The sequence below is a fragment of the Prionailurus viverrinus genome, chromosome F2 (assembly GCF_022837055.1).
Source record: "Prionailurus viverrinus isolate Anna chromosome F2, UM_Priviv_1.0, whole genome shotgun sequence".
Classification (NCBI taxonomy): domain Eukaryota; kingdom Metazoa; phylum Chordata; class Mammalia; order Carnivora; family Felidae; genus Prionailurus; species Prionailurus viverrinus.
The window spans coordinates 45,406,307-45,420,746 of NC_062578.1; the positions used below are offsets into that span (position 1 = coordinate 45,406,307).

Here is a 14,440-nt window from a genome sequence, read left to right on the forward strand (position 1 = left end):
TTTGTTCATTGCAATTTCAGGCCATGACTGGGATAAAATTTTCACATTGGAAAACAGCCATATGAAAAACAGGGAGACAGAAACACTGCTGGAAACTAAGATCATAGAAATGAAAATACGGTGTATGCCTAAAAGAGAATCTATACCGTTTCCCTAAATAGCAAGAAAATGTCCTGATTTGAGGTATTCTAGGCAAGAAACTAGATCACATGACTTCCTTGGAGTCTAATTTACTGTTGTTGTTTTTTTAATGTTTATTTTTGAGAGAGAGAGCGAGAGTGTGAGCAGGGGAGAGGCAGAGAGAGAGAGTGAGACCCAGATTCTGAAGCAGGTCAGAATCTGTGCAGTCAGCACAGAGCCTGACATGGGGCTTGAACTCATGAACCATGAGATTATGACCTGAGCCTGAAACTGGACGCTTAACTGACTGAGCCATCCAGGCACTCCCAATTTCTGTTTTTTGATTGAGGGATAATTGACATAACAGTGTAATATTAGGTGTACTGCATAATGATTCGATTTTTTTTTTTTTTTTTTTTTTGAGAGAGCAAGTGAACAGGGGAGGGGCGGGGGTGGGGTGGGAGGAGAGAGAATCTTAAGCAGGCTATACACCCAGCATAGAGCCTGACATGGGGGTTGATCTCACTGCTGTGAGATCATGACCTGAATGAAAATCAAGAGTCAGATACTTAACTGAGCCACCCAGGTGCCATTGATATTTTTATATATTCCAAAAAGACCAATTACCCCAATAAGTGTAGTTAACGTTTGTCACTCTATACATAGTTGACAATTTTTTTTTTTGTAATGAGAACTTAAGATTTACTTTTTCAGCAACTTTCAGATATACAGTTCAATATCATTAAAGTCACCATGCTGTACATTACAGCCCCATGACTTATTTATTACATAACTGAAAGTTTGTACCTTTTGGCCCCTTTCACCTATTTTGCCTCCCCTCCACTCTATCACTCTATGCCTCTGGCAATCCCCAATGTATCTATAAAAAAAAAAATTATCTGTTAAAAACCTTTTTTTTTTTTTTTTAATTGTCAACCTATTTTTGAATCCAAAGTATGTCTCTCTTTTTAAGTTATTTTTGTAGAGCAAGCACGTATGATTTGGGGAGGGGGGGGAGGGAGAGAGAGAGAATCTTCAGCAAGCTTCATGCCAGGGACAGAGCCTGAACTGGGGCTTGATCCCACAACTCTGGGATCATGACCTGAGCCAAAATCTAGAGTTGGATTCTCAACCAAGTGAGCCACCCAGGTGCTCCTAAAGTATATCTCTTGAAGAGAACATGTAGTTGGATCTTTTAAAAAATCCAGTCTGACAGTCTTTGCGTTTGTTAGAGTGTTTAATATTGCCACATTTAATGTTTTTAATCACATGGTTGGATTCCCACTTACCATTTTGCTATTTTCAATGTGTCTTGTGTCTTTTTTGTTTTTCTCATATTCTTCACTATTTTAAGTGTTTGAGAGAGAGAGTGAGAGCACAAGCAGGTGAAGGACAGAGAGAGCGCCTCCCAAGCAGGCTCTGTGCTGTCAGTGCAGAGCCTGATATGGGGCTCAATCTCACAAACCATGAGATCATGACCTGAGCTGAAATCGAGAGTTGGACACTTGTCTGAATGAGCCACCCAGGAGCCCTCTTTACTACTTTAAGTAGATATTTTTTAGTGTTTCATTTTAATTCCTTTAATTTTCACATTATTTTTTGTTCTTAGTAGCTCAAAGGATTTCAATATGCATCCATTTTTTAACAGTCTACTTGAAATTAATGCTAAATTTGTTATATTAAAACACAAACTTTTTCCATTATAGCTCCATTTCTTCCCTCTTCTTTGTATTGTCTTATGAATTGCATCTTTGTGTTATTCTAATTTCAATAGTACAATTTTATGATTATGTTTTAGGGAATGGCCTGTTACATCAGGAGAAAACTAGACTTATACTGTCCTTTAATAATTATCTATGTAAAATAACATTCATTGATGCTTTTTGTGTGGATTTGAATTACCATTTGGTGTTCCTCCTTTTCAGTCTGACGAAATTCTAGTATTTTGTTAGCAATGAATTAGCAGAGTCTTTGTTTATTTGGTATTCCTTTATTTTGCCTGCACTTTTGAAGAATACTTTTGCTGGATATAGAATTCTTGGTTGACAGGTTTTTGTTTTTGTTTTTTGTTTTTTGTGTTTTGCTTTTTTAAATTTTCTCCGACTACCATCTTGCCATTATTGTTTGTAATGAGAAGTTAGCTATTTTTTGTCTCTTATTTCAAGATTTTCTTTTTGTGTCTGGCTGTCAACATTTTCACTGTGATGTGTCTGGGTGTGGATTTTCTGGTTTTTTTTGTTTTGTTTTTTTTGCCTATTTTGAGTTTTTTTTTAGTGAATTTTTGATTTAATTTATTGTACTTTTCAATTCCTTAATTTCCACTTGGTTCTTCTTGGTCATTTCTGTCTCATTGATATTTTCTATTTGATGAACCATTGTCTTATGTTCCTTGAATTATTTAAATATGGTTTCCTCTTTTTTTTTTTTTTTAACATTTATAGTAGATGTTTTGAAGTTTTTGTGAACTAAGTCCTTTAGTTGACTACCTTCCGAGATGGCTTCTATTTACTTTGTATACTTTTCATGTTTCATAGTTTTTTGTTGAAAACTGAGCATTTTAGATAACAAGTTGTAGCAACTCTGAATTCTGATTTCCTCTATATCTTGTGTTGTTGGTTTATTTCTTCAGTGACTTGCCTGAACTACATTTGTGGTGTTGCCCCTGTAATGTGTGGCCTGTAAGGTTGATATTTTTCCTCTCCCCATCCCCCAATTCTTTGTGTTTTCAACTCTGGCTTTCTAGGGATTACCCTGGGTCACTATAACTTAGTCATCAGCTAGTGATTGGCTAGAGGCTTTTTAAACCATTGAACCAGTAAGTCTTTCACTCTTTGTCATGGGACATATGCATAGACTGGATAATGTTCTCAATTTAGGGAGTTTATAAGTCTGATCCATCTATCTATATATCTATCTATATATCTATCTATATATATATCTATATATCTATATATATCCATATATGGACATATATATATACATCGATATATGGACATATATATACACACATCGACATATGGACGTGTATATACACACGTCGACATATGGATGTGTATATACACATGTCGACATATGGATGTATATATATACACACATCGACATATGGACATGTATATATAGATATATATAGATGTGTGTGTGTATATATATATATATATATCCATATCTATATATTTTTAACTTACTGGATTTACACAGCCTCTTGGTCAACCATGAGTGAGTAGCTTGTTAGTTCCCTTTCCTCTGAGTAAGCACAATGGGGCAAATGCAGGTAGCTTTCTAGACTATCAGGGATATGTGAAATCATAGCTAGGCCATCTTTGGCTATTTTGTTCTCACGATCTCTATCTTAATTTTCTGGCAAGTCTGCTGTTTTGTTGCTTGTACCAACAAATATTGTGACCTGAGGCTAGACTTAACTATTGCCCTTGATTTTCCATTATTTTTAACAACTTTGTCCAGTTTTGTCATTGCTTTTTGGAAAGAGGATTTGCCAGCTTCCTAACTCGGAATTCTTGAAGTCCTGTCCTGTATTCATTTTTATTTTGTAGTAAAAAGCATATAACAAAAAATTTACCATCTTAACCATTTTTAAGTATTACAGTGTTAATTAACTATATGCACATTGTTGAACAGATCTCTATAACTTTTTCATCTTTCAAAACTTAAAACTCTATAACCATTTAACAACAATTTACATTTTCCTCCCCATACCCTTGCAGCCTCTGGCAATCATGATTTTACTTTCTAAGATTTTGACTGCTTTAGATACTTTATATAAATAGAAACCTACAATGTTTGTCTTTTTGTGACTGGCTTATTTCAGTTAGCATAATGTCTTCAACATGTTCATGTTGTAGCACAAGACAGAATTTCCTCTTTTAAAGATAATATTTGATTCTATATACCACATTTTCATTATCCATTTATCTTTCAGTGGATATTTAGACTGCTTGCACCTTTTGACTATTGTGAGTAATGCTGCAGTGAACATGGTTGTGCAAATATCTTTTTGAGATCCTGCTTTCAGTTCTTTTTGGTATATACTCAGAACTGATTTTTGATGGAAGCTCTATTTTTAATTTTTTGAGGAACTTTCATAATGTTTTCTTTAGTGGCTACATCACTTTACATTTCCTCCAATAGGGCATAAAAGTTCCAATTTGTCCACATACTTGTTAGCCCTTGTTACGTTTTGTTTTTTGATAGTGGTTATTCTAATAGGTGTGAGATGGTAGGTCATTGTGGTTTTGATTTACATTTTCCTGATTAGTGATATTGAGCATCTTTTCATATGTTGTACTAGTTGGCCGTTTGTATTGTATTCTATGTCTATTCAGTCATTTGCCCATTTAAAAAAAATATTTATTTTGAAAGAGAGTGAGAAGAGGAGGGGCAGAGAGAGGGGGAGAGAGAATCCCAAGCAGGCTCAGTGCCATGAGCATAAAGCCTGATGTGAGGCTCAATTCCACAAACTGAGATCATGACCTGAGCTGAGATCAAGTATCAGCTTGACTGACTAACCCACCCAGGTACCCCAGTCATTTAGCCATTAAAAAAATTTTTTTTAAGTTTTTATTTTTTAAATATTTATTTCTGAGAGAGAGGCAGAGAGAGGCGGACAGAAGATCCAAAGCAGGGTCCGCGCTGACATCAGAGAGCCCAATGCGGGGCTCCAGCTCACAAACTGCAAGATCATGTCCTCAGCCCAAGACAGATGCTCAACTGACTGAGCCACCCAGGCACCCCTACCCATTTTTAGATTGATTACTTTTTGTTGTTTCAGATACTAACCCTTCATTAGATAACATGGTTTGCAAATAGTTTCTCCCATTCAATATGTTGCTTTTTCACTCTCTTGAATGTTTTCTTTGCTGCCTGAAGGTTTTTAAGATTTGTCTATATTTGCTTTTGTTGTTTGTTAAATTTAAAGTATATCTGTTTTCTTTTAGAATATTTTGTGATAGCCCACCTAGAATTAGGTTTTTGAGAACAATTCAACCCCCTTCTTAAATTCTTTGTTACTAATAAACTTTGTGCAGTCATAGATGTTCTGGTTTTAGGAATGTTTTTCACAATGTATTTCTTAATGGTTATAAGTGAATAAAATATTTTAAAGTTGTACTATATATCTTGAAGTAAAAGGAATGAAAATTGTTTATATAGTTACATTAAGGATGGTCTGGGGCGCCTGGGTGGCTCAGTCAGTTAAGCGTCCGACTTCAACTCAGGTCACGATCTTGCAGTCCGTGAGTTCGAGCCCCGCGTCGGGCTCTGGGCTGATGGCTCAGAGCCTGGAGCCTGCTTCAGATTCTGTGTCTCCCACTCTCTCTGCCCCTCCCCCATTCATGCTCTGTCTCTCTCTGTCTCAAAAATAAATGTTAAAAAAAAAAAGATGGTCTGTTATAACAATATTTGTGTTTTGTCTTCTATAAGACATAAATGTATTCTCATTTATTTATCACAACTCTGAGGAAATGGAAATGATCTTGCTTATGGTCAGATGATTAATAAATGTTTGACTTCAACTGGATTTCCAACATGGGTGATATGGTTTAAAATTCCATGTTCAAATATAGAATGCTGCCTCTTGTGTTAGTGTTTAGATAGTAGTTAAGTTGATTAGTAGCATTCTGATGATACTGACTTCTTGATTCCTGTGCTTTTTAAATTTCTTCCTGAGAAAACCCAATTTGTACCCATAAACTGCAACTTTGGTAGCCATTTCACAAATGTATCATTGTTATACACATGAGAAAGTGGTAGAGATGACAATATCATGGGCTCATTGTCCAAGTAGGTGCATAGCGAATGGAGAGTATTAAGTGCTCATAATGGAAGTATAGATGCAGTATAGTTGTAGTGAAGAGAAAGGACATCATATTTTCCAGTTTTGAGTCCTGATTTTCCAGAATGTGTCATTTTGGGCAGTTATTTGACCTTTAAATGCCTCAGATTGTTTATCTGTAAAATTGGTATAATAATAGTATTTACCTTTTAGGGCTCTTTTAAGGATTAAATAATTATATGCAGGTAAAGTGCTTGGTATATAGTAAGTGCTTGGTAAGCATTGTTTTGTTACAGACACTGATCAAAATATATGTGCCAGTTGATTTATACTTGAAACTACTGCATCTTTCAAATTAATGTAATAATGGCAAATACTTAAATTGTGACACACCACTAGAATAATGTGGAAATGGATTTTTAGTATTGTGCTCTTGCAAGAAAAAATACGAGGACATACATGAGGCCCACACATTTGTTGTTACCTTTTTTATAATAATTGCTCTTTGAGGAAGATAATATTCTAAGCACTTTATGTAAGTTTATTTCATCCTCAGTGATACTGTTGTCTAAATTTTACAGATAAAGAAACTGTGACACAGATACATTAAACAAGTTGCCCAGTGGTTTGCCATACTGCTTAGGTTTAACTGTATTGCTAACTATGTTGCTAAACTAAGTAGGTGGGCAATTGTTGGATGAATGAATAACGTATATCTTAACTTTCACAAATAGAATTAAAATAACGGGAAAATGTGATTGAATTATAATCTACAATTTATTTTTTTCCTTTGTTGATTTGTAACAAAAATTTTATCAGTGAAACAAATTACTGATATATAGTGATTATGGTGACATTTATGTTTTCATTTGTAACCTTTTTTCTAATAATGAAACCAGTCAGAAAACATTTAAATTTTATGACCAGATAGTATCTAGGTACAATCTTTAATTGGATAAAGCTCAATACTTCTTTTTATTTTTCAAGGTTAGTCAGTTGTTTTTTAGGTCACTCTCCTATTTCTAACTCGGCTCCCTCCATACCCTTTTAACTTGCCTTACGATCCTGTTTTGTTTAAAACACATTTTAAATACATATTTTTTAGATGGAGATTTTAAACAATATGCCATTCAGTTATCTCAATTAATGCTGTCTGTTAAGACTATTACAGCCACTACCATGTATGAAACTTTATTATATGCCATGTATTGTATATTATATCCATTCAACAGAAAAAGAAATGGAGACCTAGGCAGGTTAAGCAGCTTATTAAAAGTAACTTGTACAATCCATTTTTGTGTTGTATCTTTAACTATAATTTAACAAACTATTTGGTGCTTTTTGTTGAATAATATTTCTGAAAATGTTTTTGTTTTAGAAACCTCATTTCTCTTTTCAGAAAGTAATTTGGATATTAGAATGAAAAAATTAAGCACTTACTAACCTTTAATATTTTGTTTTAAGGAATTGAAATTACCATTCACTTTTTTAAGTGGACATATTCATGAGTTGAGGATCCATGTACCATGGACAAAGCTTGGTTCAGAACCAGTGGTAATTACCATCAATACAATGGAATGCATTTTGAAACTTAAAGATGGAATACAGGTAAGAAGTTATTGAATCTAGTTGTTTATGTTAACCAATTTTAATAGGTATTGGTGTTTGATATGTCTTTATCTAAAGCTTACATATACTTAACTGTTTCTCACATGCTTATTAAAGTAACATATTGTAAAGTCACAAGTAACTATGAAAGGTTGTCTTAAATTTGGATAAACATTCTAATGGATATTTTCATACTAATTTTACTTAATGTAATCATAACTATCATAGGGATCATGTAGATGGCTTATTATCTGTATCGACTAAAAGTGGGACTTCATTGTGTCCAATTTTTAGGTGAAGGTTTTTGAATTTTTGCTAAAGACCTGTGTAATTTTTTTGTTTACGTGACATTTCTAAATGAGATTAAAATTTCTCATTTTTTGAGATGAAAATATTTTGAATTTACCTTCATGTCAAAATTTTTAAGTTTTTAGTTTAATTCCAGTTGGTTAATGTACAGTGTTATGTTAGTTTCAGGTGTACAATATAGTTCTTAACGCTTACATACCACACCATGTGCTCATCCCAAGTGCACTCCTTAATCCCCATCACGTATTTCACCCCTCTCCACTCCCACCTCCCCTCTGGTAACTGTTCTCTATATTTTAAAATCTTTTTCTTGGTTTGCCTCTCTCTGTCTCTGTCTCTCTCTCTCTCTGTCTCTCTCTCTCTCTGTCTGTCTCTCTGTCTCTCTCTCTCTGTCTCTCTCTCTCTCTCTGTCTCTCTCTCTCTCTCTCTGTCTCTCTCTCTCTCTCTCTCTCTGTCTCTCTCTCTCTCTCCCCCTTTGCTGGTTTGAATGGGTAAAGAAGCTGTGGTGTATATATACTATGGAATCTTAGCCATAAGAAAGAATGAAATCTTGCCATTTGCAATGATATGGATAGAACTAAAGAGTATTATGCTAAACAAAATAAGTCAAAGAAAGGCAAATATCATATGATTTCACTCATACGTGGAATTTAAGAAACCTGTCAAATTTCTTTGAAGTTTTGGCATCAGAAACTGATTCTTTGTTTTCTTTTTTGTTTTTCTGACTTACCTTTTCTTTGACCCATCTTACATTTATTTTTAATAGTTTTTTCTTTCTTGTAAAAGTGTAATACTTTTACAGTTTCTAGCAAAAATTAATGTGGAAAATAATAAGTCTGATAGCAACATATTATAAATTTTTTCATTTTCATCTTACATAAAAGTAGTGTCTTTTATTTTTATTACTTTTTCCTTAGCTCATATTTTACTTTCAGGTTTAAAAAATGCTTTTTAGGGGTGCCTGGGTGGCTCAGTTGGTTAAGTGTCTGACTTTGGCTCAGGTCATGATCTCACAGTTCATGAGTTCGAGCACTGCATCGGGCTCTGTGCTGACAGCTCAGAGCCTGGAGCCTGCTTCAGATTCTGTGTCTCCTCTCTCTCTGCCTCTCCCTGTCTCGCACGCACATGCGTGTGCTCTCTCTCCCAAAAATAAATGTTAAAAAAAAAAAAAATGTTTTCTAGAATCAAATGAGTTGATGAGTATTATTAAATTGTTACACTTAAATTACTAATTTATTAAACATTAAGGCAATCTTAGTGTATCCTAAATATAACTCCGGTATCTGTGAAATTAAGGTTATTTATGATGTTAAAATCATTTCCTATTTTAAGAAGATACTTTGAATTTCATATCAACCCACTAGGCTCATCTTTTTTTCCTTGTATGAAATCTTTGATTCCAAATCTTTTATTATCCAATTTAACTGATATAGTTTCTGGAAGTAAGTAGACCGATGTTATAGTCCCATGAGAATTTATTTTGTAAACTTAAAATACATGGGAGATTGATTTAGAAATCTGTGAGATAGTTATATTACAGCAAAAGTTTTATTTTACATTTATATTTGGTAATTCTCAAATGGTTCTTAATCATCATCTGTTCCTGGAATTTACATTTTTTTTTTAGAGTCTGGACTTGGTTATACCACCCATGGAGTGCTCCATATTAAGAGAAAAAGAAAATCCAGACACTATTTTTTTCAATGGGAAGGTGGAAGTTTCAAGGCCAGATGTCCCATAAGAAACACATTTTAAAAGAGGCAAATTACAACTAATTATAGAGACTGCAGAAAAGATTTGTAACACATGACTTAGTGTAACCTAGAACTAATATTTGATATTGGACCATGCAGATGGCTACTGCAGGAATGATCAGATTTCCTGCTTGCATGGTATTTGAGACTTGAATTTTGTGGTGTGTACAGCAAAAGGTCAAGTGTCATGAATGTAAACTACTCTCAAAATAAGTATTTTTTGCAGATGTTTAAAATTTTGAGGTAGAAGGGATTTTTGAAAACTATAGTTGACATTTGGACAAATTATTCAGTAGTGTACATCCCCAGAGAGTAATACTTAGGTTAGTGATTGGAATTAATTTTTCAGGAAGACAGTATAGATGAAACATATTTTTAAACACTTTATTTTCCTGTTTTAAGTTTTGTCTAGTGTAGTAGGAAATTAAAAATTACACATGTACTAATAAGACTGAATGAGCCCATATTAAATTATTTCAAGTTATTACATTGTAGAATCAAAATGAAGAAAATACTTTGTAAATACAATTAGTGTGTGATGGTTGGTTAAATGAAGGGATTGTTTAGAGTTCTAGATATGAATCTGTTAAAAATACTATTGATACTTGAGAATGTAATAAAATACAACTTAAAAGTTAGAAATCTGAGGTCTAATTCTGAAAAGGTCATTATAAAAAAATAATATTGCTAAATGCCTTGATAAGAAGGCACGTCTAGTTTGTAAAGTTCAATTTAATTCTACCAACATTTGTTGATTTCCTATCCATCAGTGCCTTGAAAAGCATTGCCAAGATATCTGTATAATCTTCTAAGGAGACTTAGAAACAGAGATTCATTATGATTGAGGGTGACTCTAGTGATAATAGTTACAATATACTGCCTTAACATGTGTCTGTAAGTAGTTTTATAGAGATTTTTTTTCATTGACAAGGTGACCCAAGTTGTTGTGTTAGGTAAAATAAAGGCCACCTTTATGTCCACACTGAATTATTTTTGACAGATAGATATTTCACTGAGAATATTTAACTTTACTCTGAGAGACATCTGTCATCATACCCACCTTTTAGATTCTTCAGATTTTGTTACTTGTGAACTGTTGTTTTTGTTTTGGACCTTACAGAAATTTATTCATGACATATCGTCAGTGGTCCAGGACTGATTTGTTTGTTTAACTAGCTCACTCTAGTGTAATCATAGAAATACCTGTGGATCCAGCATTAACTAAATGCTCCTATCCTTTTGCATATTCTTGCTTTTTAGCCTCTGTGGGTCTCATCTGTAAAATAGGGCAAAACTTGCTACATAGTTCTTATTCTAGTGTATATGCTTTCTTTGCTCATTGTATTAGTAAGTCTTATAAAAAAGGCTTCTTCAGCTTGAAGAGAGTAGTAGTAAATTTGTTTTTAAAGAACTTATTTATTCTGATCTTTCGATCACCTAGAAAGTAAGAAAAGAAAAACTTAAAATCTTTTGACCTGATAAATGTAACCATCTTCAAGTCTGTTTACAGAATACTTCTCATAAAAAAAAAAAAAAAAAACTTAAAATCTTTTTATCTAAACCAAAACTTTAAAATATTAGTAAAAACTAGTGAAAAGGAACAAAGCTTTTTGTTTATGTGCTTTTTAAAAAAATTTATTTTTTAATTTACATCCAAGTTAGTTTATAGTGCAACAATGATTTCAGGACTAGATTCCTTATTAACCCCTTACCCATTTAGCCCATCCCCCCTCTCAAATGCCTCCACTAACCCTCTGTTCTCTATATTTAAAGAGTTTCTTATGTTTTGTTCCCCTCCCTGTTTTTACATTTTTGCTTTCCTTCCCTTATGGTCATCTGTTTTGTGTCGTAAAGTCCTCATATGAATGAAGTCATATGATATTTGTCTTTCTCTGGCTGACTAGTTTCACTAGCATAATAGCCTGTAGTTCCATCCACATAGTTGCGAATGGCAAGATTTCATTCTGTTTGATTGCTGAGTGATACTCCATTGTATATATATACCATATCTTTATCCATTCATCCATCGATGGACATTTGGACTCCTCCCATAATTTGGCTATTGTCAATAGTGCTGCTGTAAACATGAGAATGCTTAAGATCTACTCTTAGCAAATTTCAAGTATATAATATAGTATCATTAACTATCGTCACCAAGCCATACATTAGAATCTCAGATCGTGTTCAGCTTGTAAGTGGGAGTTTGTACCCTTTGACTAATATTGCCCATTTCACCTGGGACCTGTCAGATGTTATTCTACTGTTTCTATGAGTTTGACGTGTTTTTATTTTTTTATTTTTTTTAGATTACACTAAGTGGAATCATAGTGATTCTACACCGTATTTGTTTTTGTTTGGCTTATTTCACTTTGCACAATGCCTTCCAGTTTCATCTATGTTGTTGCAAATGGCAGGATTTCTGTATCTTTACAGCCGAATAATATTTCCGTGTGTGTGTGTGTGTGTGTGTGTGTGTGTGTGCGTGTGTGCGCGCGCGCGCTCCCTCCTGTCCATTTCCCCACTCACCCATTGATGGACACTTAGGTTATTTCCATATCTTGGCTATTGTGAGTAATGCTGCAGTGAACATGAGAGTACAGGTATCTATTTGAAATAGTGATATTGTTTTCTTTTGATATATACCCAGAAGTAGGATTGCTGGATAATATGTTAGTTCTATTTTTTTTCTCCTACATTCTTTTTTTTTTCTTTTTCTTTTAACTTGTTTTATTTTTTATTTTTTTAAATTTACATCCAAATTAGTTAGCATATAGTGCAACAATGATTTCAGGAGTAGATTCCTTAGTGCCCTTTACCCATTTAGCCCATCCCACTTCCCCCAACCCCTCCAGTAACCCTCAGTTTGTTCTCCATATTTATGACTCTCTTGTGTTTTGTCCCTCCCTGTTTTTATGTTATTTTTGTTTCCCTTCCCTTATGTTCATCTGTTTTGTCTCTTAAAGTCCTCATATGAGTGAAGTCATATGACTTTTGTCTTTCTCTGACTAATTTCACTTAGCATAATACCCTCCAGTTCCATCCACGTAGTTGCAAATGGCAAGATTTCATTCTGTTTGTTGAGTAATACTCCATTGTATACATATACCACATCTTTATCCATTCATCCATCGATGGACATTTGGGCTTTTTCCATACTTTGGCTATTGTTGATAGTGCTGCTATAAACATGGGAGTGCATGTGTCCCTTCAAAACAGCACACCTGTATCCCGTGGATAAACGTCTAGTAGTGCAGTTGCTGGGTCGTAGGGTAGTTCTGTTTTTAGTTTTTTGAGGAACCTCCATACTGTTTTCCAGAGTGGCTGCACCAGCTTGCATTCCCACTAGCAGTGCAAAAGAGATCCTCTTTCTCTGCATCCTCGCCAACATCTGTTCTTGCCTGAATTGTTAATATTAGCCATTCTGACAGGTGTAAGGTGGTATTTCATTGTGGTTTTGATTTGTATTTCTCTGATGATGAGTGATGTTGAGCATTTTTTCATGGGTCAGTTGGCCATCTGGATGTCTTCTTTGGAGAAGTGTCTATTCATGTCTTCTGCCCATTTCTTCACTGGATTATTTGTTTTTTGAGTGTTAAGTTTGGTAGTTCTATTTTTAAATTTTTGAGGAACGTCTGTACTGTTTTCTGTAATGATAATACCAATTTACATTACTACCAACATTGTACAAAGGGTCCCTTTTTTCAGTATTCATTATCTCATGTCTATTTGATAATAGCCATCCTAAGAGGTTTGAGATGATACCTTATTGTGGTTTTGATCTGCATTTTTCTGATGGCTACTAATGTTCGGTGTGTTTTCAGGTACCTGTTGGACTTGTGTAACTTAAAAAAGATTTTTTTTTAATGTTTTTATTTTATTTTTGAGAGAGACACAGTGAGAGCGGGGGAGGGGCAGAGAGAGATGGAGACAGAATCTGAAGCAGGCTCCAGGTTCTGAGCTGTCAGCACAGAGCCCAACGTGGGGCTTGAACTCATAGATTGCGAGATCATGACCTGAGCCAAAGTTGGGTGCTCAACCAACTGAGCCACCCAGGCACTCGAACTTTTTTTTAATGTTTCTTTATTTTTGGGAGATACTTATTGCGAGCAGGGGAGGGGCAGAGAGAGAGGGAGACAGAGAATTCGAAGCCAACTCCAGGCTCTGTGTTGATGGCTTAGCACAGAGCCTGCCTGATGCAGGGCTCAAACCCATGGACTGTGAGATCATGACTTGAGCTGAAGTCAGATGCTTAACTGACTTAGCCACCTATGTGCCCTGGGCTTGTGTGACTTATTTAGAAAAAAGTTTATTCTGTTCCTTTTCTCATTTTTAATTGGAGTGTTTTTTGATAGTTTAGAAGTTGATTTTTCATAATTTTGATACTAACCCCTTATCAGATATATGGCTTGCTAATATATATTCTCCCATATCACAGGTTGGCTTTTCATTTTGTTTATGGTTTCCTTGGCTGTACAGAAGCTTTTTAATATGATGTAGTCCCACTTGTGTGTATGTGTGTGTGGTCTTTTTTTTTTTTTTTTTTTTTTTTTTTTTTGCTTTTGTTGCCTGTACATTTGGTCTTGTCTCCAAAAAATAATTGCTGTGACCAATTTCAAGGAACCTTTTCCCTTATGTTTTCTTCTAGTATTTGTGAAGTTTCAAGTCTTCCACTTGAGGCTTTAATCCATTTTGAGTTAATTTGTGTAACTGGTATAAGATAGGAGTCTATTTTCTTCTTTCTTTTTTTGTACATGAATATCCAAATTTCCCAGCATGATTTGTTGAAGAGACTATCCTTTCTCCATTGTGTGCTCTTGGTGCCCTTGTTAATGATTAGTTGACCCTATATGTATGGGTTTAT

The 14,440-nt window shown here is 34.4% G+C and overlaps 1 protein-coding gene across 12 annotated transcripts in view; it reads left to right on the forward strand.

Moving 5' to 3' along the window:
- Window positions 1-14,440, forward strand: part of VPS13B (vacuolar protein sorting 13 homolog B) — an 843,987-nt gene that overhangs the window by 42,616 nt on the left and 786,931 nt on the right. For all 12 annotated transcript variants that reach the window (XR_007148665.1, XM_047842688.1, XM_047842692.1 and 9 more), the window contains one exon: window positions 7,373-7,516. Coding sequence is in view for 11 of the 12 variants with exons in the window: in XM_047842688.1 (XP_047698644.1) it covers window positions 7,373-7,516 (144 nt within the window). In the remaining variant the exon portion in view is untranslated. The remainder of the gene's footprint in view (window positions 1-7,372; window positions 7,517-14,440) is intronic.